At 47.7% G+C, this 22814-nt stretch overlaps 1 protein-coding gene across 7 annotated transcripts in view; it reads left to right on the top strand.

Annotated features, from left to right (window-relative positions):
* Positions 1 to 22814, top strand: part of LOC119953154 (caytaxin-like) — a 119042-nt gene that overhangs the window by 59867 nt on the left and 36361 nt on the right. For all 7 annotated transcript variants that reach the window (XR_005457972.1, XM_038777077.1, XM_038777075.1 and 4 more), the window contains 5 exons: positions 2721 to 2785; positions 5053 to 5274; positions 14170 to 14355; positions 15467 to 15569; positions 22043 to 22174. Coding sequence is in view for 6 of the 7 variants with exons in the window: in XM_038777077.1 (XP_038633005.1) it covers positions 2721 to 2785; positions 5053 to 5274; positions 14170 to 14355; positions 15467 to 15569; positions 22043 to 22174 (708 nt within the window). In the remaining variant the exon portion in view is untranslated. The remainder of the gene's footprint in view (positions 1 to 2720; positions 2786 to 5052; positions 5275 to 14169; positions 14356 to 15466; positions 15570 to 22042; positions 22175 to 22814) is intronic.

Here is a 22814-nt window from a genome sequence, read left to right as displayed (position 1 = left end):
CCTCCACATTCCTCAGAACCCTGCCGTTGACCCTGTAATCTGCATTCAGCTTTTTTCTACCAAAATGAATCACCTCGCACTTATCAGGGTTAAACTCCATCTGCCATTTTTCGGCCCAGCTCTGCATCCTATCAATGCAGGGGCCTCACGGTAGCATGGTGGTTAGCATCAATGCTTCACAGCTCCAGGGTCCCAGGTTCGATTCCTGGCTGGGTCACTGTCTGTGTGGAGTCTGCACGTCCTCCCTGTGTGTGTGTGGGTTTTCTCCGGGTGCTCCGGTTTCCTCCCACAGTCCAAAGATGTGCGGGTTAGGTGGATTGGCCATGCTAAATTGCCCGTAGTGTAAGGTTAATGGGGGGATTATTGGGTTACGGGTATACGGGTTACGTGGGTTTAAGTAGGGTGATCATTGCTCGGCACAACATCGAGGGCCGAAGGGCCTGTTCTGTGCTGTACTGTTCTATGTTCTATGTTCTAATGTCCCTTTGCAGCCTACAACCGCCCTCCAGCTTATCCACTACTCCACCAATCTTGATGTCATCAGCAAATTTACTGACCCACCCTTCAGCCCCCTCCTCCAAGTCATTGATAAAAATCACAAATAGCAGAGGACCCAACACTGATCCCTGTGGTACACCACTAATAACTGATCTCCAGTCTGAAATTTTCCATCCACCACGACCCTCTGTCTTCTATGTGATAGCCAGTTACTTATCCAATTGGCCAAATTTCCCTCTATCCCACACCTCCTTACTTTCTTCATAAGCCGACCTTGGGGAACCTTATCAAACGCCTTACTAAAATCCATGTATACTAAATCAACGGCTCTACCTTCATCTACACACTTAGTTACCTCCTCAAAGAATTCAATCAAATTTGTGAGGCAAGACTTACCCTTCACGCATCCGTGTTGACTATCCTGGATTAAGCTGCATCTTTCCAAATGGTCATAAATCCTATCCTTCAGGACCTTTTCCATTAACTTACCGACCACCAAAGTAAGTCTCACCAGCCTATAATTACCAGGGTCAATCCTGTTCCCTTTCTTGAACAGAGGAACAACATTTGCCACTCTCCACTCCTCTGGCACTATCCCCGTGGACATTGAGGACCCAAAGATCAAAGCCAAAGGCTCTGCAATCTCATCCCTTGCCTCCCAAAGAATCCTTGGATATATTCCATCTGGCCCAGGGGACTCGTCGACACGAAGGTTTTTCAAAATTGCTAATATATCCTTCCTCAGAACATCTACCTCCTCCAGCCTACCCGCCTGTATCACACACTCATCCTCAAAAACATGGCCCCTCTCCTTGGTGAACACTGAAGAAAAGTATTCATTCAAGGCCTCTCCTATTTCACAGAGGTTCCCTGCACTGACTGCTTCCTCCCAGACCCTCTCACCGTCACCCATCTATCTTGATTGTTCGGAGTAACTACATCCCTGAAGCTACTATCTATGACCACCTCTGCCTCCCGAATGATCCGAAGTTCATCCAGCTCCAGTTCCCTGACGCGGTTTCTGAGGAGCTGGAGATGGGTGCACTTCCCACAGGTGAAATCAGCAGGGACACTGACGGCGTCCCTCACCTCAAACATTCTGCAGGAGGAACATTGCACTGCCTTCCCTGCCATCCGCTCTAGATAAAAAAAGAAAGAAAGAGCTTACCTGTTATTCACTCTACTCCTTAGGTTAAAGGAGGTGGAAGGGTGGGAAGGGTGGAAGTTCCTAAACCTGAGACACTACAAGTGTAGTGTCTAAGGTTTAGGAACTGCCCAACTTAAATACAGGTAAAAATAAAACACTTAACCAGCAACCACTGCGCCCCGCACGAGAACAGCAATCAGCTGTTATAGGCCCGCACAAACAATTTAAATCTTTACTACTTACCTAGCAGTCACTCTGTCCTCACTCCGACCGGATTCAGCTGGAAACGCCCAACAGTAAGTTTAAAAAAAATTTACTCCCCTTCTCAGCAAGCACTCACTCGGCAACCACTGCACCCCGCACGAGAACACCTCAGGAAAAGAAAAACTACTTACCAGTCACCAGCTTACCTGCAGGCTGTGATGCCACGGTTCAACTTCTTTCTACTCCTACCTGCCCTCGAGTCTCCCTCTTGATCTTAACTTGGCTGGGATCCTTACAGTGTTTGGGGTTTAACTGTCACTTGACAACAGCTCTGCCACAAACCACCTTCTAGATACAGTGACCGCAATGCACTGCAAATTTTCCCCGCAACAGCCATTCAGCAGCTCCGCTCTGCTGCCCTCTGCTGGATCTATATATATATTTTGTTTTTAAATAATTTAGAGTATCCAATTTTTCTTTTCCAATTATGGGGCAATTTAGCATGGCCAATCCACCTGCCCTGCACATCTTTTGGTTGTGGGGGCGAGACCCATGCAGACGCAGGGAGAATGTGCAAACTCCACACAGACAGTGACCCAGTGCCGGGATTGAACCTGGGACCGCAGCACCGTGAGGCAGCAATTGTAACCTGCTAGCTATTGACGTTACAAGATCTGGAGCCAGGGCATGTGGATAGCTAATTTCTGTTCCCCTATTGCTAGAATAGGAAGAAAAGGTTGGGATACAAACCTGAGATTGGTTAAGACCTAACGTTGCTGCCCGAAGATCACAGGCCAGGCAAACTGAAGCCACTGACCATCCCACAGTTGAGCTTCTGGTCAAATATAAAAATGTTCTTTTTGCTTTGCAGACCGATACCAGAGGAACAAGGGATGGATGTTCTTGGACGATTACCTGCTCTAGAAAATAGAAATTGTGAGTCTTTTCTATCTTGTTCTTTTCTATTGTCAATTTGAGCTCTTCAGCAGAAGAGTTTTTGGCGCTGGGGAATTGAACACTTGTCCAGTTCAGTCACCCACAACGCAGCAGAAAACAGGTTACAGGCGGGATAAAACAATGCTCGATTAAGCATTCCCAGAGTATGTTGAACACATATCAGATGGAGAATAATGTTCCTTTGATATTGTTCCAATAATGTGCCTCAACTCTAACCACCTCAGTGTGACATTCTTTTCCATTTCTATACCAGTCATGTTGTGTCCTTTGTGAATGAAATTGCCCATTTAGAGGCAGCATGGTGGTGTAGTGGTTAGCACTGCTGCCTCACGGCGCCGAGGTCCCAGGTTCGACCCTGGCTCTGGGCCTCTGTCTGTGTGGAGTTGCAACTTCTCTCTGTCTTTGCGTGGGTTTCGCCCCCACAACCCAAAGATGTGCAGGGTAGGAGGATTGGCCACGCTAAATTGCCCCCTAATTGGAAAAAACTAATTGGGTACTCTAAATTTATTTTACAAAAAAGAAATTGCCTATTGGTACTGAATAGGGATAAGCCTGTTCTCTAGGAATTGGGTTAAGACCTATGAACCCAGTTCAAAATCGAGTCCTGTTACAAATAGCTGGAGGAGACTTCATCCTTCCTTTCTTTGTTGGATTTGAACCCAAATGTTTCGATAAAAGGATAGAGCCTGACTTACTACACCAACAAACTACCTGATAGGAGACCCTCATTGTCTCTCCACAGGGCAGATTTGCACCCAGGGTTAAAGGAAATCCATTGAATGATCCACATCTGCTTAAATTTGGGATATTTTGTAGTGATTTTGCTCAGTTTTACAACTGTAAATAAAGATCAATAATCATTAATAGCAGTCTTCCTTCTGTCTGTTAGTTCCACTTCCTGTGGATACGGTAGTGTTTTAGTCACTCACTGCATTAGTAATTCAGACAACAATAGTTCAAATGCCATCATGGCAATTTGAATTCAGTTTCAATAAATTTGGAAATAAAGAGTTTGGTATCAGCAACATCTGTGTCATAAAACTCACCCAGTCTCTTTAAAGCGCGAAACCTTCCATTCTTACCCAGCCTGAGCTGATTCTTAACATGTTCTCTGAAGTGGCCTTGCGGCCAATAAGCCATTGAGTTATATCAAACTGCTACCTGGTGCTTCAAGTGGAAAGCCAACCACTGCCTTCTCAAGGTAATAAATGTTGTTCTTGCCAGCGACGCCACATCGTGAAAATGAGTTGAAGAAATCAGCATGATCTAGCAGGGTATATGGACGTACCCAAGAAGCTGTGCTGATACTCTCCAAATGTATAGGGTGCAAATCCCATTATGGCCGCTAAATATCGTGAAAGGGCGATAATGTGATTTGTGCCGGTGAGATCTCTGTTTGAGATCTTCTCCGTGCCCTCCTGGTAATATGCTGGGAGTGAACCTGATTTCCATTAATTTAAATACGATTAAATGGCTCTACATTGTGTGATGCTACCCGACAGCGTGATATCACGCCTGAGTGTTTCACTGCTGGTTTCAGTCGTGATGACCGCGCCGGGGCTGTGGAGGTGCCTGGAGGCCCCGGGCTGAGGGTCAAGGTATCAGTGCCCCCTGGAATCCTGGGAGTGCCTCAAGCAGGCAGTGCCAGCGTCAGTGAGAAGGGTCCTTCTCCATTGCGGGAGGAGGGCTTCCCGTTATATGTGTTGTGGAGTAGATGGGTGCATGCCGATCAATGCATAAGGGAGGGAGGAAGAAAGAGTGCCCCCGATACTTCCTTGATTGAGGGTACGTGATATGGGCGCCCTGTAGAAATGGTTCTCCGATCTCTGTGTAGCCGGGCTTGCCGGCTCTATGAGGCCTTGTCCCGCCAGAGTGACGGCGCTAAACATGCCTATCGATTTTTCTTTTATGGCAAATTGTCAGAAGATCTGGTACAGAACATCTGGCTGTGTTTCTGGGGAGAAACACGCTAGTTTTCAGTCAGAACCTGCCAGGTTTAGGAAAATTCCGGCCGGTGTCTTCTAGACATTAGAGGAAATCTTAAACGCCTGAGGTTAGAGAGGTTAAAAGACCATGATCCATAACTTTTGGGACACTGCGGTCAAAGAGGTCTCTAACTTGGGTTCAGAAGTCAAAGTACAATGCAATGCAATGTCTGTGCAAGCTAATTTTAGATTCTAATGTATCATTGAAAGTGCGCATACTGAGTAATATTGGTAACTGTCTCTATCTCTGTTCCTGGTCAGTGCCCCCGAACACACTGAATATCACTGGGAATCATCCGAAGCGGAAGACTCTTGTTGCCCCAGAAATTAACATCTCCCTGGATCAGAGTGAAGGCTCCATCTTATCAGATGATTACCTGGATACACCAGATGACCTCGACATTAATGTAGATGACCTGGAGACTCCAGACGAGACAGACTCCCTGGAATATTTAGGAAATGGAAATGAGTTGGAATGGGAAGGTAATTCGGAAAAAGTTATTTGGCTTTCAATTTTCTCCCCTCCTATCCAGAAGAGGGGTTAATTATTTCTAGACTGCATCTTCCTCAGTTAGAGGTTTCTCTGGGACCTCTCTCAAGTGACCATTCATTAGATATGAGCCAATTAAGGTTTACAGTGGTCAGGAGCGTCCAATTTGATGAATTGAATTACAATGCCAGAGTGTTGAGGCATCAACTGTGAGATTGGAGTTTACTTCCAATTTCTATCATGATTGTTGAAAAGAGAATGAAGATTGCCCATGCTCACGATGCTGCTTGATTGTTCCTTTTGGTTGGTTATCATTGATCATGACCGTGGAGCTTTCTCTGTGGTAGGCCATCTTTTTCTATTGGACATTTACTTCAGGATGTGTAGAACATACAGTGCCGAAGGAGGCCATTCGGCCCATCGAGTCTGCACCGACCCACTTAAGCCCTCACTTCCACCCTATCCCCGGAACCCAATAACCCCTCCTAACCTTTTTGTTTGGTCACTAAGGGCAATTTATCATGGCCAATCCACCTAACCTGCACGTCTTTGGACTGTGGGAAGAAACCAGAGCACCCGGAAGAAACCCACGCAGACATGGGGAGAACGTGCAGACTCCGCACAGACAGTGACCCAGCGGGGAATCGAACCTGGGACCCTCGCGCTGTGAAGCCACAGTGCTATCCACTTATGCTACCATGCTGCAATGAGTTCCCCCAATAAAGATCAACACTGAGTATAAGGGTTAATTCTGCAAGGCTCCAATGCTGAGGCAGAGCTCTCTGGCACAGGAGTGACCAACAGACTTTAAGATTAGTCTCAATTTTCTTACCGGTGCTCATTGCTAACAAGTCTCCATGTTGGCAGGGCTGCCTTGCGAACTGACCTCTGTCAAATAAAGTACAAATAATGTCTATGTAATGTGGAGAGAGCTCACTAGCTATGATGTAGTGCATCTGTCTCCTGTGGATATGACAACCAGCCATTTAGCATTGGTGGGAGTATTCAGTGTTGTCAGTGTAAGTGTAATGGTGTATCTATGAATATTTCCTACTGTGTCCAGATGAACTGTGAAAAATTAGTTTTGGATCCTGTCCTTACACAGGTGGAGTGCGTCTGGAGGGCGCATTTTGAGCTGTATAATGAGGGTGGAGTACTGATGGCTACAAGTCTATTATCGGAGAGAACAAGTTAAGGGAATGATTTAAAATGATCACACAAGAAGTGGCGTGCGCACTATTGAAGTTTGATTTTTCTTGCCTTTTGAGACTTTTAACTCCAATGCAGATGATCACCACTATTCAGGAAATTCATTTTTTAATTTAAAAAATATAAATTTAGAGTAACCAATTCATTTATTTTTCCAATTAAGGGGCAATTTAGCGTGGCCAATCCACCTAAGCTGCACAACTTTGGGTTGTGGGGGTGAAAGCACCGCCGACACGGGGAGAATGTGCAAACTGCACACGGACAGTGACCCGGGGCCAGGATCAAACCCGGGTCCTCAGCGTTGTCAGGCAGCAGTGCTAGCCACTGCGCCGCCCCCGATTCAGGATATTCTCTCTGACAACATGATCCTCATGCTATGTCTGATAATACATTACTGGCAGACTTTTACGGCCACGTCAAGGTGGGGGCAGGGCTGTGAAATGCCACGAGCTGTTCCGAAGTCCATCAAGTTTGGCAGGACTGGAAAATCCTGTCGTCGGGAAGGGCCCAAAAATTCCGCCCTCTGTTAAATCTGTGCTGTAGGTGTTAAGTATGAAGGGGCATATGTGACAGAAAGTAAGTGTGGCACTTGCAGGAAGTGTGTGCCATATGAATGGCTTGTAAAATCTACGGATATTTTACCATAAATCTGACTTTAACACCTATTTCCTGCCCCCACAATTTGACTTCGCATAGTCATGTTTTTGTCACATTATTTAGACAACATCTTCCCATTATAAATTTTTGGGTCCACATTTATACAGTGGGAATTGCCTCTGTGAACATATCACCTGTAAGCATAGCTTTGCTGCAAGCATTTAAAAGGGAGCAGGGCAGGTTCCTGACATGGCAAATATGTCTGCATATCTGTGTATTGTGCCTACCAGCATTTTTCAAATAATTTTGAAAAACAAAGGGGACAAATTTCAACATCTTAATTAGAAAGGTAAAAAGTTAGAACTTTTCTGACATAGATGAAGCCATTTAGCCCAACGTGTCTGTGCCGATCAAAAAAGATAGCCAGCCCATTGCCACTTTCCAGCTCTCAGACCATAGCAGCTGAGTGAACGACACTTGGTGCATGTTCATGTATTGAAGGCTTCTGCCTCTACCACCCTTTCAAGCTGTGAGCTCCCGATACCCACCCCTGCACCCTTTTGTGCAAAGGTCCTCAACGTGTCCTCTAATCCTTCTGCCAATTACTTTAAATCTGTGTACCCTAGTTATAGACCTCTCTGCTAAGGGAAGTAAGTCCTTTCCAACCACTTTTATTGAGGCCCCTCATAATTTTACCCCTCAGCCCCCCTGTTCTAAAGAATTAACCCCAGCCTAGCCAAGCTTTCCTCATGGCTAAAATTCACCATTCCAGGTGACATTCTTATAAATTTCCTCCCCCCACTTGACGTAAAATGTATGTTTAGTGCTGTTCAAAGTTTATGTTTGAGTTGTGTCAATGCAAAATAATGAGTAAGAATAAGCACGCATTGAATGCAAATATACTGGTGGGAATTTCATCCCCCTCCGTGGTGTGTTCTGCCGTGGTGGATCTTGTCCTGGCGTTTTCAACGGGGTTTCCCGTTGAACCCACGCCTCGTCACCACTAAATCCGCGGCAGGGGTGCATCGTCGGCAGGACCGTAAGATCGTGCCAGAGTGAACAGCCAGAAAATCCCACCCGCTGTAGCCTCTATTTTGTTTAAACTTCAGAAAAAGCAATAAAATGAGAGATGGGGAGATAGAGAAGAGAGGATGAGAGAGCGTGGGTTGAATTTTCCTCCATTATTCCTCCAAAACTGTGAACTTAACTGGACGAGAAGGTGGACCATATGCCATTTCTGTACCCACATGAATGACACGACAGGCCTGGTAACCAGCGCCGGCCCTAGGGTTGCTGGCGCCCCGGGCAAGCTGAACTTCGGCGCCCTTTGGGGGGGGGGGGGCCGGGGGGGGGGGGGGGGGGGGGGGGCCGGGGGGGGGGGGGGGGCGGAGGGGGGCGGGGCGGAGGGGGGGGGGCGGCGGGGCCAGGGGGGGGGGGGGGGGGGGGGACCCGAGGGGGGTGGCCGGGGGGAGCGGACCGAGCGGGGGGGGAGGGAGCGGACCGAGCCGGGAGGGGGGGGGGGGGGGGGGGGACCTGGGGGGAGGGCGGCCACCGCCCATGCGCTGGTTGGCACCGGCCCAACTGCGCATGCGCGGGACCCGAGTCTCTGGCGCCCCCTAGCACATGGCGCCCCGGACGACTGCCCGTGTTGCCGGTGCCTTGAGCCGGCCCTGCTGGTAACCTGGCCCATTTTTATCTCTGCCAACCCCAAGGATTGCCAGAGAAAAGTGATGGACACTGTGCTAATGATTTGTCCAACTCTACATGGAGGGAGAGGGCGCATACAGGCCCCCCCTCGCTTTCTCGGAGTCCCAGTTACCAAGCTTTTCAGGCCTTGGCGTAAATGAAATGTTGAAGACTTCTTCAGTGCTGCTCTGCCCCCGGAACATGCCCACTGCCTCTTTGGCTGAATCATGGAATTTATAGTGTAGAAGGAGGCCATTCGGCCCATCGAGTCTGCACCGTCCCTTGGAAAGAGCACCCTACTTTTCTTTTGTTTTGAAAATCTTTTTATTCGCTTTTCTTATATTTATAAACAGTTGTTACTTATATATATTACATTTTTCTTGCCCGTGCTAATTTGCTTTATTTTACAGAGAGGTTTGCTTTGTCCTTCATTTGACTAACTGTACGTACATTTTGCTGCACTCTGGATCGGTGTATGATACTCCCCCTCCCCCACCACCTCCAAGGAATCCTTCCTCTGACCCGCGGATGTCGTACTTAATCTTCTGCAGGTGGAGAAATTCCGAGATGTCAGCGAGCCAGTCTGCAGCTTTGGGTGGTGCTGCCGATCGGCAGCCGAGCAGGATTCTCCAGCATGCGATTAGGGAAGCGAAAGCAAGGGCGTTGGCCCCCTTCCCCATGTGTAGCTCTGGCCGCTTTGATACCCCGAAGATTGCCACTATTGGGCACGGCTTCACCCTCACCCCCACAACCTTGGATATTGCCTCGGAGAAGGCTGTCCAGAACCCATCAAGCTTGGGGCAAGCCCAAAACATGTGGGTGTTGTTGGCCGGGCCCCTCTGGCACCGTTCACATTTGTCCTCCACCTCCGGGAAGAACCTTCTCATTCGGGTTCTGGTCAGGTGTGCTCTGTGCACCACTTTGAGCTGCATTAGGCTTAGCCTTGCGCAGGAGGAGGTAGAGTTCATCCTGCTCAGTGCTTCGCTCCAGAGTCCCCATCCTACCTCTGTCCCCAGTTTGTCCTCCCATTTTTGTCTGGCCCCATCTAGTGGTGTTCGGGCTCTGTCCAGTAGCTGTCCGTATATTTTCCCACATAGCCCCCATTTCTCGCTGCTTGTGCATATCAGGTCCTCTAATAGTGTACTTTCTGGGGCCCCGGGTACCCTACTGTCCCTTTGCGAAGGAAGTGCTTTATTTGGAGGTGTCTGAATTCCTGTCCTCGTGCTAGTTTCCAGTTCCTCATCAGTTCGTCCAGTGTCGCCAGTCTGCGCCCTACGTAGAAGTCCCCGACCGTCTGTGTGCCCCTGTCCCGCCTCCATCTTTTGAAGGTGGTATCTAGCATGGCTGGGGGGAATCTGTGATTGCCGCAGATGGGGGCCATAGGGGACATTTTGGTTCTCCCGAAGTGCTGTCTCAACTAGGTCCACGTTCTCAGCATGGCCGCTACCACTGGGCTCGTTGTGTATCTTGTTGAGGAGGATGGGAGTGCTGCTGTAGCCAGGCCACGGAGGGTTGTTCCTTTACAGGATGCCTCCTCCATTTGTACCCAATCTGTATTGGGTTCTTGTACCCATCCCCTTATTTTTTCTGCCATTGCTGCCCAATGGTCGTATTGTAAGTTTGGTAGAGCCAGGCCCCCTCTGACTTTCCCTCTGCAGTGTCGGCTTGGGAATTCTCGGGTTCTCTCCCCCCCCCCCCCCCCCACAAACGCCATGATTAGCCTGCCTATGTTTTGGAAAAAGAGAGCACCCTACTTAAGCCCATGCCTTCATTCTATCCCCGTATCACTGTATCACCACCTAACCTTTTGGACACTAAGAGGCAATTTAGCATGGCAAATCCACCTAACCTGCACATCTTTGGACTGTGGGAGGAAACCCACGCAGACACAGGGAGAAAGTGCAAACTCCACACAGACAGTCACCCAAGGCTGGAATCGAACCCAGTTCTTGGAGCTGTGAGGCAGCAGTGCTAACCACTGTGTCACTGCGACAGCAACAGTCCAGTGTAAAATTCTCTATCATTGCCGAGGGTTCCCTTTCGTTGGGTGGGTTGGAAGCACGAGGTACTATATCGAATGGCACCTAATTTAAGAAAATGGAGTTTGAGCAGCGTCACAGAGTTTGCCTACTGCTACCTCACAAAGGAAAATAGAATCCAATCAAAGGTTTCATTTTTTTCAGTTTTCAGGATAACCAATAACTTGGCTTTGTCAAGTAAGGGAGTAAGAGAGATAAAAGAAGAATCAAAGGAGAGAACAGAGGGTCAAAAGAGATGGACTGAAATGAAGAGGACAGGATTGAGTGTGTGGCAGGAAGATTGAGAGAGAAAGAGAAGGCTTGGGGAAAAAGGGACTGAAGAGGGTGGTTGAGTGAATGAGTTGAGAAAGAGAGACATAAGGCGGGATCCACCTGGTTGCAATGCCTCGAAAAGAAGCGTTGAGTGCCACAATGCAGTCGGTAGCTGCCGGAGGATCTCACTTCCGGGACCTACCCGGCTCACCACGACTCCCGAGATCTAATGTGATCTCGCGAGACGTCGCAATGTGCATCCAGCCTATTGTGGGCAGGATCACTTTCTGGCAAATCTGCATATTAGAGTGAGACAGCTAGTCTCACTCTAATGTGTGTTCCCGAGAACTACCCAGGGCATGGGATTTAACCCCTTTGCCTTGTAGACTTCGGGCGAGCGCCATTCAGTACTGGCCTCCTCTCAAGGGGACCAGATGGAACGTCATTCGTGGGGGTCTCCCAGGGGATGGGTGATCTCCAGATGCATGCCTTCTAGGCAGGGTGGTACCCTAGCACTGCAGGTGCCACCTGGCACCGCCAGCCTGGCACACTGGCAGTGCCACCTGGGTGCCAGCCTGGCACTGCCAAGGTGTCAGGTTTGGGGGTTTGAGGGGTCCTGATGCTTAGCGGGTATTTTATAGTAAGTTGGGGTGTTCGGGGGTCGCGTTGGGGATTCGAGAGATTGGAATGTCGTTTAAAAATGATGTCCCGATCTCTCGCTGCACTGAGGAGTTCTGATGAGTGGAACTCCTCAGTGGAGAAAACGGGGCTCTGTGTGGCCTCATCGGGGAGTTCCCTTCTGAGGCCCCCAATCTACCCGGATGGGCGTTAGATAGCAGGGTGTTTTTTGGCACTCCCGAGTGCCAGCAAACACATGGCTAAACTCGCGCACAGTGGAACTCTGTCTCCTTTCGGGTAGATTGCGCCCATAGAGTGAAAGGAAGACATATAGTTTCTTTCCACATTTTAAATTTACTTTTTTTTTTTAAATGGAAATTTGAAATCAAACCAAGTAAACGTATCTGTGATAATCAAATAGGAATAAAGAGTAGCTAAGAGAGGGGAGTGAGAAGCTGATTGAGGGGAATCTGGCCTCTCACCATCAGCTCTTGGGAAGAGTCAGTGAGAGCAGATGGCTGTTGAGGTGAACGGCAGGTGGGGTGCAAGAGAGAATAAAGAGACTGGTAGGAGTTCAATGGGGAAGAAACGGTGGGAGTGGGATGGTGGTAGACACTGGAAGGAATAAGTGGAACAGTGGAGGGATAGGGAATGCGGTGAGAGCGATGGATTCATGGAAAACACAAGGGACTGAGGGAGGGCCTGGGAAAATACCCGCTAAGCATCAGGACTATCAGGACTTCCACATCCCAAATTCAGGTGTTGGTGGCTCCTTCATTTACTGCATCGTCACACTACCCAGAATCTCTCACTGAAAGGAAAGGGTGGGGGGGGGGGAACATAGAATGAAATAGAAAGGGAAGCAATAAGTGAGTAAAGAGAGACGAGCAAAAGAGAAACTAGAGCAAGAATCAGAGGTAGAGAAAGAAAGGGAACGCAGCTATAAGAAACATATACGGGAGTGATCATATTCCTCAACTTACCATCTACAACCCCAAGGAGGTTGACTAGTAATATTTCAAATCACCTCCTTTCTGGACATTCTTACATCCTGTTCGTATAATTGTATTGCTCTGCAGTATTGAATTTAGTCATTGTAAATTCCTATGTTGATATGAAAGTCTGTCAACCGGTCACATGTAAGTACACCCTCTTAGTAGTGGAACTGTAGCTCCTCAACTCTGCTACTTGCAGTTTCTCAACCTGCACAGCAAAGCAACTCTTACATTCCAGCCCGCTTTATAAATAATAGAAATTCAAAGTGTTATAGAAGATTATGAGAAGGAAGATGAAATGGAATTGAGTTGTATCTGCTCACCTTGGTCCAATTATCTAATTATCCACACTCTAACCCTGAACATTAAGTCTTGATTCCACAAGTATACTGTCACTGGAGATCATTTCAGCTTAGAAAGCGTCTATAAAGGCATTATTTACTCTGATTCCATGCTGCTTAGGAAGCAGATGTTTTAGGATTTCCCAGCATGATTGCAGTTGCAGTGAGAGCAACATGGGTTTAGGAATCCGAATAATTTGTTTTGTTCCCTGGTTTAGCTGAGTCACTGAGTAAGGATAAAATATCAATTATTGATTGGGGTCATTTCCTCATCTGTCTATGAATACGTTACATTAGACCACAAGACAAAGGGGCAGAATTAGGCCATTCAGCCCTTCGGGTCTGCTCCGCCATTCAATCATGGCTGATATGTTTCTCATCCCCATTCTCCTGCCCATAATCCCTGATCCCCTTATGTATGTATCTGCCCAGTCATACCCACATTGTGTGTCCTCGGTTGATTCAATGTTTTGAAACTCTTCTCTCTTAACTCATTAACATCACTTATGCAATATATAAATAGATTGTTTTTAATATCTCTTCCAATTGTAAAATTGTTTTGTGTTATTACTGATAATTCTCCAATGACTTGGTTGGTATATTTGCTGTCCAGTAGGGTACTGGGTTACATGGACCGATACTTGACCTGTGCTGAATTAGGTGATCTCACCTGGACTTACAGTAAGCAAATGCTAAAGTTGGTGTCTATTGACAAGCAAAACACCCAGGGTTGCCACACCAGATAGCTATCCAATAACTCATTTTGATAGTGCGTGGGCAAATTGTCAGCCGGAGGCACAATTGGACTCTGCTCCAATAATCCTGATGAAAGGTCATCTTGGCGAAACGTGTCAACTCTGTTTCTCGTCACAGATGCTGCCTGACCAGCTGAGTATTCCCAGCACTTTTTGTTTCTATTCCAGATTTCCAGCATCTGGAGTATTTTGCGTTTGGGCTCAGCCACAAGCTGGCCATGCTTCCCACTGTCCAATTGGGTGACTTAGCAAGTGCAATAGCCCAAGAAATGTTTTCCCTTTCAGGAGAGGACAGATGGAAAAAGTGGAGGAATGAAATTTTGATCTAATGAATGTGATCGTATCCTAACTGAAATGGGCCAATTAAGAACATTCACAAGAGATCCTGTCTTCCAGATGATACTCCAGTTGCGAGTGCGAAAAATTCACCCAGTGCAAAAGGGGGCTCTTTTGAAGACTGTGCAGGTGGAGACGGGGAATCTACCAATGGAAGGCTGTGGAGGACAATCATCATCGGAGAGCAAGAGCACAGGATTGACATGAAAATCATCAGGCCGTATATGAGAGTGGTGACACATGGAGGTAGGGATGGTCAACCTTGGCCAATGCAGAGCGAGGAGAGTTTTAACTTCTTGAATTTTACACTTTGAGAGAAGGAAGAAAATAGCTGACTTCATAGATATGTTCTGTGCCAAAATAGGATTTTCAATTTTCCAAAAAGCATCCAAAGTTATTTCCTATTATCTTTTGGGTGGACAGAGTTAGAAATTAGTTATTTGAAAGTAACTTGTCAGATGGGCAGCCCGGCGGCACACAGTAGTACTCGGATAGTTTGCTGGAATGTGTGATCGATTAGGCAAACTCCCCGCACTGATGCCAGAATCACGGGGGCAGGAAAGAGTAAGAGAGGACAGGTAGCTTTGGAACCACCCCAACTGCAGGGCAAGAGCGTTGTTTAAAAATTGGACAAAGGGCTTTCAGAACATAATAAAACACAGAATGGGATAAGGGTATTTAGACCATCAGTCATTCCATCCACAGCCCACAAACAATCTAACCTGGATTCTGCAACACCCAGTTAATCTCCGTCCACACACAATATACCATTTACCTCCACCCACCCATTTAATTTCTGAGAAAACGACTTGTATAAATACTCTTGGGTGGATTCTTAGGGAATCAGGGAGTATTTATCCCTGATTCCTAAAGAATCCACCCAAGAATATTTATCAAACTTCACAGCTTCACTATTCAGCCTGGACTGTGCCCTCCACAGACATTTTCTTCCACTCTGTCTACCTCCCACCCATCCCCTATTCTCCCTGCCCCCAACATAATTGTGACCCGTGGAATATTTAATTATGCTCATCTCTACCTGTTCCTGTAGCCTCCCTCTCCATTCCCAACTAGGTGTTTCCCCAGGCCTTTTTAGTGAGGAACTCTGCCACGTACTCTGAGGCTAAGCCATGAGAGGGAAATTATTTGTCCAGCTCTTACTGAAAATTTTAAAACTGTGTCTTCTAGTTCTCTGCTCACAATGCCAGCCACACAGCTCACTCCCAAAAGACGTGGATCCTGTTCCCTCTCGGTAATTCATCCAGTGAAAACAGGCCTTGTTCTACCAGTTGTGCCCATTGTATCTACTATTTGAAGCTGTCATCACACAGAATTAAAATGTTTCTCTTCCTCACAGGTTATTATGGTGAAGGACTGAACGCGATCATTGTATTTGCTGCGTGTTACTTACCTGACAGCGGTTGTGCAGACTATACATACATCATGGAAAACCTCTTCCTGTAAGTGCTCAACCCAGTCCTTATTCACCGTCTCTTCCTGGTAAGGTCACTTGTACCTGAATAACCTTCCGGTTGTCAAGGCTGGGAAGCAGTAACAGCCCACTCCTTTAGTTCAGCTGTGTCTCATTTTAACATTGATAAACGGAAGTGAAAGGTTCTTGTCAAAATGCGGGACAGTATCAAGGAAAGAAGATGAACCAAATCAAGCTTGGTTTTCAAAAGCTCAGAAATATAGAGTGACGGGTGAGGTAAGAGACACAGAGTTCCATAAATTTGAGACCCTGGTAAGGAATAGTCCAGAGCAGGAGACAATTCGGGGTGAAGAACGTTTGTGTAGGTTGGAGTACTTGGAATTTGGAATTAAATATTTCTTAATTTCTAAATGTTTCCAATTAAGGGGCAATTTAGCGTGGCCAATCCACCTACCCTGTACATCTTTGGGTTGGGCGGATGAGACCCACGCAGACACGGGGAGAATGTGCAAACTCCACATGGACAGTGACCCGGGGCTGGGATCGAACCCGGGTCCTCGGGCTGTGAGGCAGCAGTGCTAACCCCTGGGCCACCGTGCCGTCTGGAATTTAGAATTGAATAGAATTGATCAAATGAGGAAAGCTCATAAATGCATTGACCATAACTGTTATCAATAAAATATCAAATGACAATAAAGGTTGAGATAGAAAGTGGACGCAGGAGACAAGGAAAGGCATAAACAGCAAGCTTTTCATTAGGTTCCAGTTTCCTTGGACGTCACTTTTATGGGTTAGCTTAGTAACACGATTCCATGTACAGATTTGAAATTTATATTTCCTCCCTCCTGTCCAGCCGATGTTGAGTTTAGCATAGACAGTGGTTGTCAGCTTTAAGATCCTGACCCCCATCTGTACATGGACTTTGCAGCAGGATCAGGAGCAGAAAACAGCAAAATGTTTTTGCCACCCTTCTTATCTTGAGGATTGCAGGTGTTTGTTTCACTGGAATGATCTGCTGATTCAGCACAGGCCAGGGATCAGTTTGGGAACTTCAACACCAACAGCATGCTTTTATATCCCACCTTCACGAGAGCAAATTAACCTAAAGCTCTTCACAGAGCCATCATCAAAAACAGAGAGGTCGAGATATTATGAAGGGTGGTCAAAAGTTCAGACAAAGAGTTTGGTTTTAAGGAGGGTCTAAAGAAAAGTGAGGTGAAGAGGCAAAGGAGTTTAGAAAGATAAATTCCAGATTCTGGGGCCTAAGAGTCTGAAGGCACAGCAGTCCCTTGTGAAGTGAAGGATGTGTGAGGCCAGAGTCACAGGAATGGAACGTTCTCACTGAAATTGTATACATAGGGAGGGGTGACGCCTTTATGTTATTAAAATGTGAGGGTGCAAATTTTAAATTTGAGGCTTTGTGAACCAGGAGACAAGGACAGGGAGTTAATGGGGGTTGGTACATTTTGAATAGCAATTTTTTGGATGAGTTGAGGTTTGGGTAGCGTAGAGGGTGGTGTGTTGCCCAGGAGAGAACTGGAATAGTCGAGTGTGAAGGTCAGAGGTGAGAGTTTTGACAGCAAGTGGGCTGGGAGAGGGTTGAACCCAGATGGTCCTTGTGAGTTCGAAAGTATGGGATCAAAGATTGTGGTTGGCAAGGATGATGTGGTTGTGATCCGTAGTTCAGTCTGAGACCACTGCTGGGAAGTAAAAGAAAATTGGTGGCAAGGGTATGAAATTTGTAGCAAGGTTGAAAGTGATGACTTCAGTCTTCCCAGTGCTTAGTTAGAGGAAATTATGATTCATCCAAGATCGGATGTTGAACAAATGGTCTTGACAACTCAAGGGCAGGAGAGATGTAGACAGAATTGGTGGAGGGGAAGAATTGGTGGATGGTGATGACAACACACATGTGTAAGATGACCTTGCATGTACAGATTACATCACTGAGGAGCAGCATGTAGACCAAGTAGAGAAAAAAGTATAGATTCACAAGACTCTCCGTGGTAACAGTGCATGGGTGGGAAGAAAAACCATTGCTGGGGTTTTCTGACTATGATTGACAGGGAAGAGCGCAATCAAGCAAGGAATAAGGAGAGGCATTGGAGGAGGTTGACTATGCTAACGTCTGCAGAGAGTTCAAGGAGGTCGAGGATAGGTAATGCAACATGAACCCATTCACAAAAAATATCATTTGTGACTATGCTTCTGGTGGGGACAGAATTCTCAATAGAGAAATTCAAACCGAGTTGGAGAAAAGATGGCTTGAAATTAGGAGATGATAGTTCCTGCAAGAGAAGGCAAGTTAGAGATGGGGTGGTAGTTCATAAGAAGTAGGAGTGAGGTTATAATGGCAATTTGAAAAGGGGGTGATCAGTACCTGAGAAGAGTAGACCATTTTTAAAATATTCTTTCTGGGATATGGGCGTTGCTGGCTGGGCCAACATTTGTTACCCATTTCTAATTGCCCTTGAACTGAGTGCCTTGGCAGTTAAGAGTTAACCACATTGGGTCAGGAGTCACATGGAGGCCGGACCAGGTAAGGACGGCAAATTTCCTTCCTTAAAGGAAATCCTTAGTGACAGGAGTTTACACCAATCAGTGATGGTTGTCATTGACTGAGACTGGCATTATTTATTTTTAAATTTTTAAATAACTTTAGAATAGCCAATTCTTCTTTTGTCCCAATTAAGGGGCAATTTAGCGTGGCCAATTCATCTACCCTGCACATCTTTGTGGGTTGTGGGGGTGAGATCCATGCAGACATGGGGAGAATATGCAAACGCCACACGGACAGTGACCCGGGTCCTCGGCGCCATAAGGCAGTAGTGCTAATCACTGCCACCCCTTGAGACTGGCTTTATAATTCCAGATGTATTAATTGAATTTAAATTCCCCCAGTTGTGGGATTTGAACCTGTCACTTCAGAGCATTAGCCGAGGGGCGGGATTCTCTAATAATGGGGCTATGTCCCCACACCAGCGTGAAGACCGGCGCCAACGACTCCGGCGTCAACAGCCCATGAAAGTGAGGAATTCTCCCCTTCCTAGGGGGCCAGGATGGCGACGGAGTGGTCCCCGCAGCTCCAGCCTTCGCAGAATGGCCCGCGCGAGTTCACGCATGCGCGGAACGGTCAGCGTATTTCTGCGCATGCACGGAATGACCAGCGTATTTCCGGGCATGCGCGGAACGGACAGCGTATTTACGCGCATGCGTTCCCTTCTCCGCGTCGGCCCCCGGGCAATATGGCGGAGCCCTTCAGGGGCCCGGCGCGGAGTAAAGTAGGCCCCCACGGAACCAGCCCGCCTGCCGATCGGTAGGCCCCATCATGGGCCAGACCACCATGCCCCCCCCCCCCCCAGGGTCAGATTCCGCCGTCGCCCCTACAGGACGGCCCCCGCACACTAACCTTCCAGGTCCTGCCGCGTGGGAGCTGAGTAATCCACGCCGGTGGGCCTTGGCCAAAGTCATTGGCCATTCGGCCCATCGGGGCCCGGAGAATTGCAGGGGTGGCCGCTGCCATTGGCCCCCGACCGGTGTGGAGGCGATCCCGCGGGCGCCCGGAAATCGAGGCTGGAGATTGGGGAAGTCGGGGGCGGCAATTCTCACGCCGCCCCCAGGGATTCTCCGACCCGGCACCGGGTAGGAGTCTGAATTACCATTCCAGTGACAGGACCACTACGCCATCACCTCCCCACAGATACATAGAATGTCAGCTGGCATTCTGGGAAAGAAGTTTAATATTAATTTTGTCATGGAAGCAGTGGGCAGGGCAGCACGGTGGCACAGTGGTTAGCACAGCTACCTCTCTGCGTTGAGGACTCCGGTTTGATCCCGGCCCCGGATCATTGTCCGTGTGGAGTTTGCACATCTCCCCGTGTCTTTAATTTTTTTTAAATTTAGGGTACCCAATTTATTTTTCCAATTAAGGGGCAATTTAGCACAGCAAAGTCGTCTTTGGGTTGTGGAGATGAGACCCACACAGACACAGAAAATGTGCAAACTCCGGACACAGACAGTGACCCGGTGCCGAGATTGAACCCGGGTCCTCGGTGCTGAGGTAGTAGTGCTAACCGCTGTGCCACCATGCCGCCAGTCTCCCCGTGTCTGTGTGGGTCTCACCCCCACAACCCAAAGGTGTGCACGGTAGGTGGATTGGCCACGCTAAATTGACCCTTAATTGTGGGGAAAAAAAATTGGGTACTCTAAATTTAGTTTTTAAAATGGAAGCAATGGGTGGGTCTCATGGATGAAATGAGCTTGGACAGAACATGATAAGAGGTGGGAGAGAAACTAGAGAATGGCATGGTTTCAGGAGTAGGATGCAGACAGCCTGTTGCGAGTTTCAGCTCAATAATGTCAGAGGCAGCTGAACAGTTGTCAGTTAGGCTCCGTATTTCTGTTGATCCAACAGGAGATTCTCCCTGTTTTAAGCTTGCTGCAAACAGATGACTCATTGCTGCAATTGTGCCACGCAGATTGAGCATTAAACATTAATTACCAGTGATATCGCTCAGATGCCACTCACACATATTTCCAATAGTAACAATACAGTTTTCCGAGGGATGAGCAGTAAGGATGGAAAATGTGTCTTCAGCGCTCTGGGTTTGAGAGGCGAGAGGAACCGGTGCAGAATTTCCATTTCATCTCGAGGTTTTAGATTAAAATCCAGCCCAGGCAGTTGGATAACAATCACCTCCAGCTCAACATATTCACCAGCCTGATGGAGTGAAGCCACCTGATGGCTTAATGATTGAGGCCTGAGCTACAGTGTTGGACCAGGAGCTTTATTCTGTGTCTTGATGTTTCCAGTGAGGCCTGAAGAGTTCAATTCACCAAACACTAACATCATTCACTTGGTTGAACACAAAACATTGAAACAAAGAGGCTGAGAGGGGTGATATCAAGCTCCTCTTGCTCACTAAAATAAAAGCAAAATACTGCGACTGGAAATCTGAAATAAAAAGAGAAAATGCTGTAAAAGCTAAGTAGGCCTGGCGGCATTTGTGGAGATGCTATTGTTTATGCATATGTGAGAGAGAATAATAAGGACTTAAGTATGTTCCTCTTTGATTCCCCCCAAACCCCAGTCAACCAGCCTGTTGTCATGCACTGTCTAGACTGACATCGAGAACTGATGCTGGAAAGGAGCTGCTAGGGGACTGATGGCCTCAGCGGAACCAGACATTAACTGGAGAAAATTGAAAACCAAGTTAACTACTCAGATTCTGTCCATGTCACAGTGGCCCGGTTGAAGGTTGCAAGAGCATAGAAATTGTAGCCCGGTTGAAGTTGATTACTTCAGTTTTTTTTATTCTTTGGCTAGAGGAGTTAGCAGTTACGTCATTGATGAATGTTGACAGCTCAGGGGCAGTAGAGATGCATGATCTAACTTCCAAAAAGCCGAGTCCCGTTTTGGGTGCATATAGAGGGGTGTTTCCCAGCACTTGCAGCGCCGAAGAATGACCCCGCTATCAAAGGGACTCTCTTTTTGGCCTTGGACAGGAACACCCCGCCGAGGCCACGCTTACCTCATTTCTTTCAGTGCAGGAAGAGATTGCCATTTTTAAATGTTGCCCCAATCTCTCGACTCCCTCGGACTCCCCACCACAGCCTCCGGACCCCCGCAACTTGCCTCTTCGGGGGTTCTCAAGCCTCCCCTATCCCCACCTAATAGGGTAGGGCATCCCTGGCATGGGCAACCGGGCATCTGGGCAGCACAGTGGCTAGCACTGTTGCTTTGCAGCTCCAGGGTCCCAGGTTCGATTCCCGGCTTGTGTCATTATCTGTGCAGAGTCTGCACATTCTGCCCCTGTCTGCGTGGGTTTCCTCCAGGAGCTCTTGTTTCTTTCCACAAGTCCCAAAAGATGTGCTGTTAGGTAATTTGGAAATTCTGAATTCTCCTTCCGTGTACCCGAACAGGCGCCGGAATGTGGCGACTGGGGGCTTTTTGCAGTAACTTCATTGCAGTGTTAATGTAAGCCTACTTGTGGCAATAAAGATTATTATTATTATCTTTACACTGCCAACCAGCGGTGCCAGGGTGGCGGTGCCAAGGTGCCTGGGTGGTAGTGGGAGTGCCAGGGTTCCACCCTGCCCACAGCCCGACATCCCGGGGGGCCTCCGATGGCCTGGGAGACCCCCCTCCTCAGTGCCATTTTACCTCATCCATGTTTGTGTGGCCAGTACTAACTGTGCCATGGTGAAGTTTCCCAGGGGCAGGCATTTGTTCCCGATCCTGGGGAGAATCGGGCGCCGACATATTTAAATGAGCCTCATGGCTCACTTGAATATGTTAATCTGGATCAATGAGGACGTGATCCAGATCGCAACGTCTCATTAGATCACGCGAGGTGTTCCATAATGGTCTCGCTGCGTCACCGCATCGGGCGTGACGAGGCCGTTCGATCGTGCCTGTTGAGATAATTGGAGGGGGAAGGAAGGTGCTTATAACAAATATATCTGGAAGATTACCTCACGTGTTGTTTCTTTCTCTCTCAGGTACGTGATCAGCATCTTGGAGCTACTGGTTGCTGAAGACTACATGATCGTGTACCTGAATGGGGCCACTCCTCGCAGGCGGATGCCAGGCCTGGGTTGGCTGAAGAAGTGTTATCAGATGATAGACAGGAGGTAGGTTCAAGGAAACAGATCATTGTTTGAAATCCAGCAGCGGACATAAGATCCATCAGTCTATTACTGTTCACTTCTAAACCTGGTTCAGTCCTATTTCAAAGCAGCTTGTTTTACAGGTTGCAGGTTGTTGGCAATCAGGTTACAGACTGTCGGGTTGAATGTGGTCAGTTTGTCAGGTTGCGGAAGGCCGGGTTGCAGACGGCTGGGTTGCTGACTATCTCTCCTCCCTATTATACCATTCCCAGTTGCTCCTTTCCTCTCATTGTATTGATTAAATTATTGTGGTAAACCACTGTTACACCTGTATTAGGTGATGTAAGGTAGGACCTGTACTACAGGTTCGTCGGTAGCCCCTGCCGGCTGGCTCTGCCCAGTGGGAGGAGCGTGTCCTCTATTCAGCAGCCATTTCGCCAGCTGCTGTGGGAGGCCACACATCTTACTGCAATAAAGCCAAATGTATCCAACCTTAGTCTTTGTACAATTGATCGTGCATCAATTTATTGCAGTAAGATTTTCTAAAAGATGGACCTCCGAATCAAACCACATCGCCTGCAGCTGGATCCGCAATCAAACGACACCAAAAAGGACTTTAATCACTGGCTAGCTTGCTTTGAGACCAATATCAACTCAGCGATCA

This window comes from Scyliorhinus canicula, chromosome 18, assembly GCF_902713615.1.
Source record: "Scyliorhinus canicula chromosome 18, sScyCan1.1, whole genome shotgun sequence".
Classification (NCBI taxonomy): Eukaryota; Metazoa; Chordata; class Chondrichthyes; order Carcharhiniformes; family Scyliorhinidae; genus Scyliorhinus; species Scyliorhinus canicula.
This window is presented reverse-complemented; position numbering and strand designations above follow the sequence as displayed.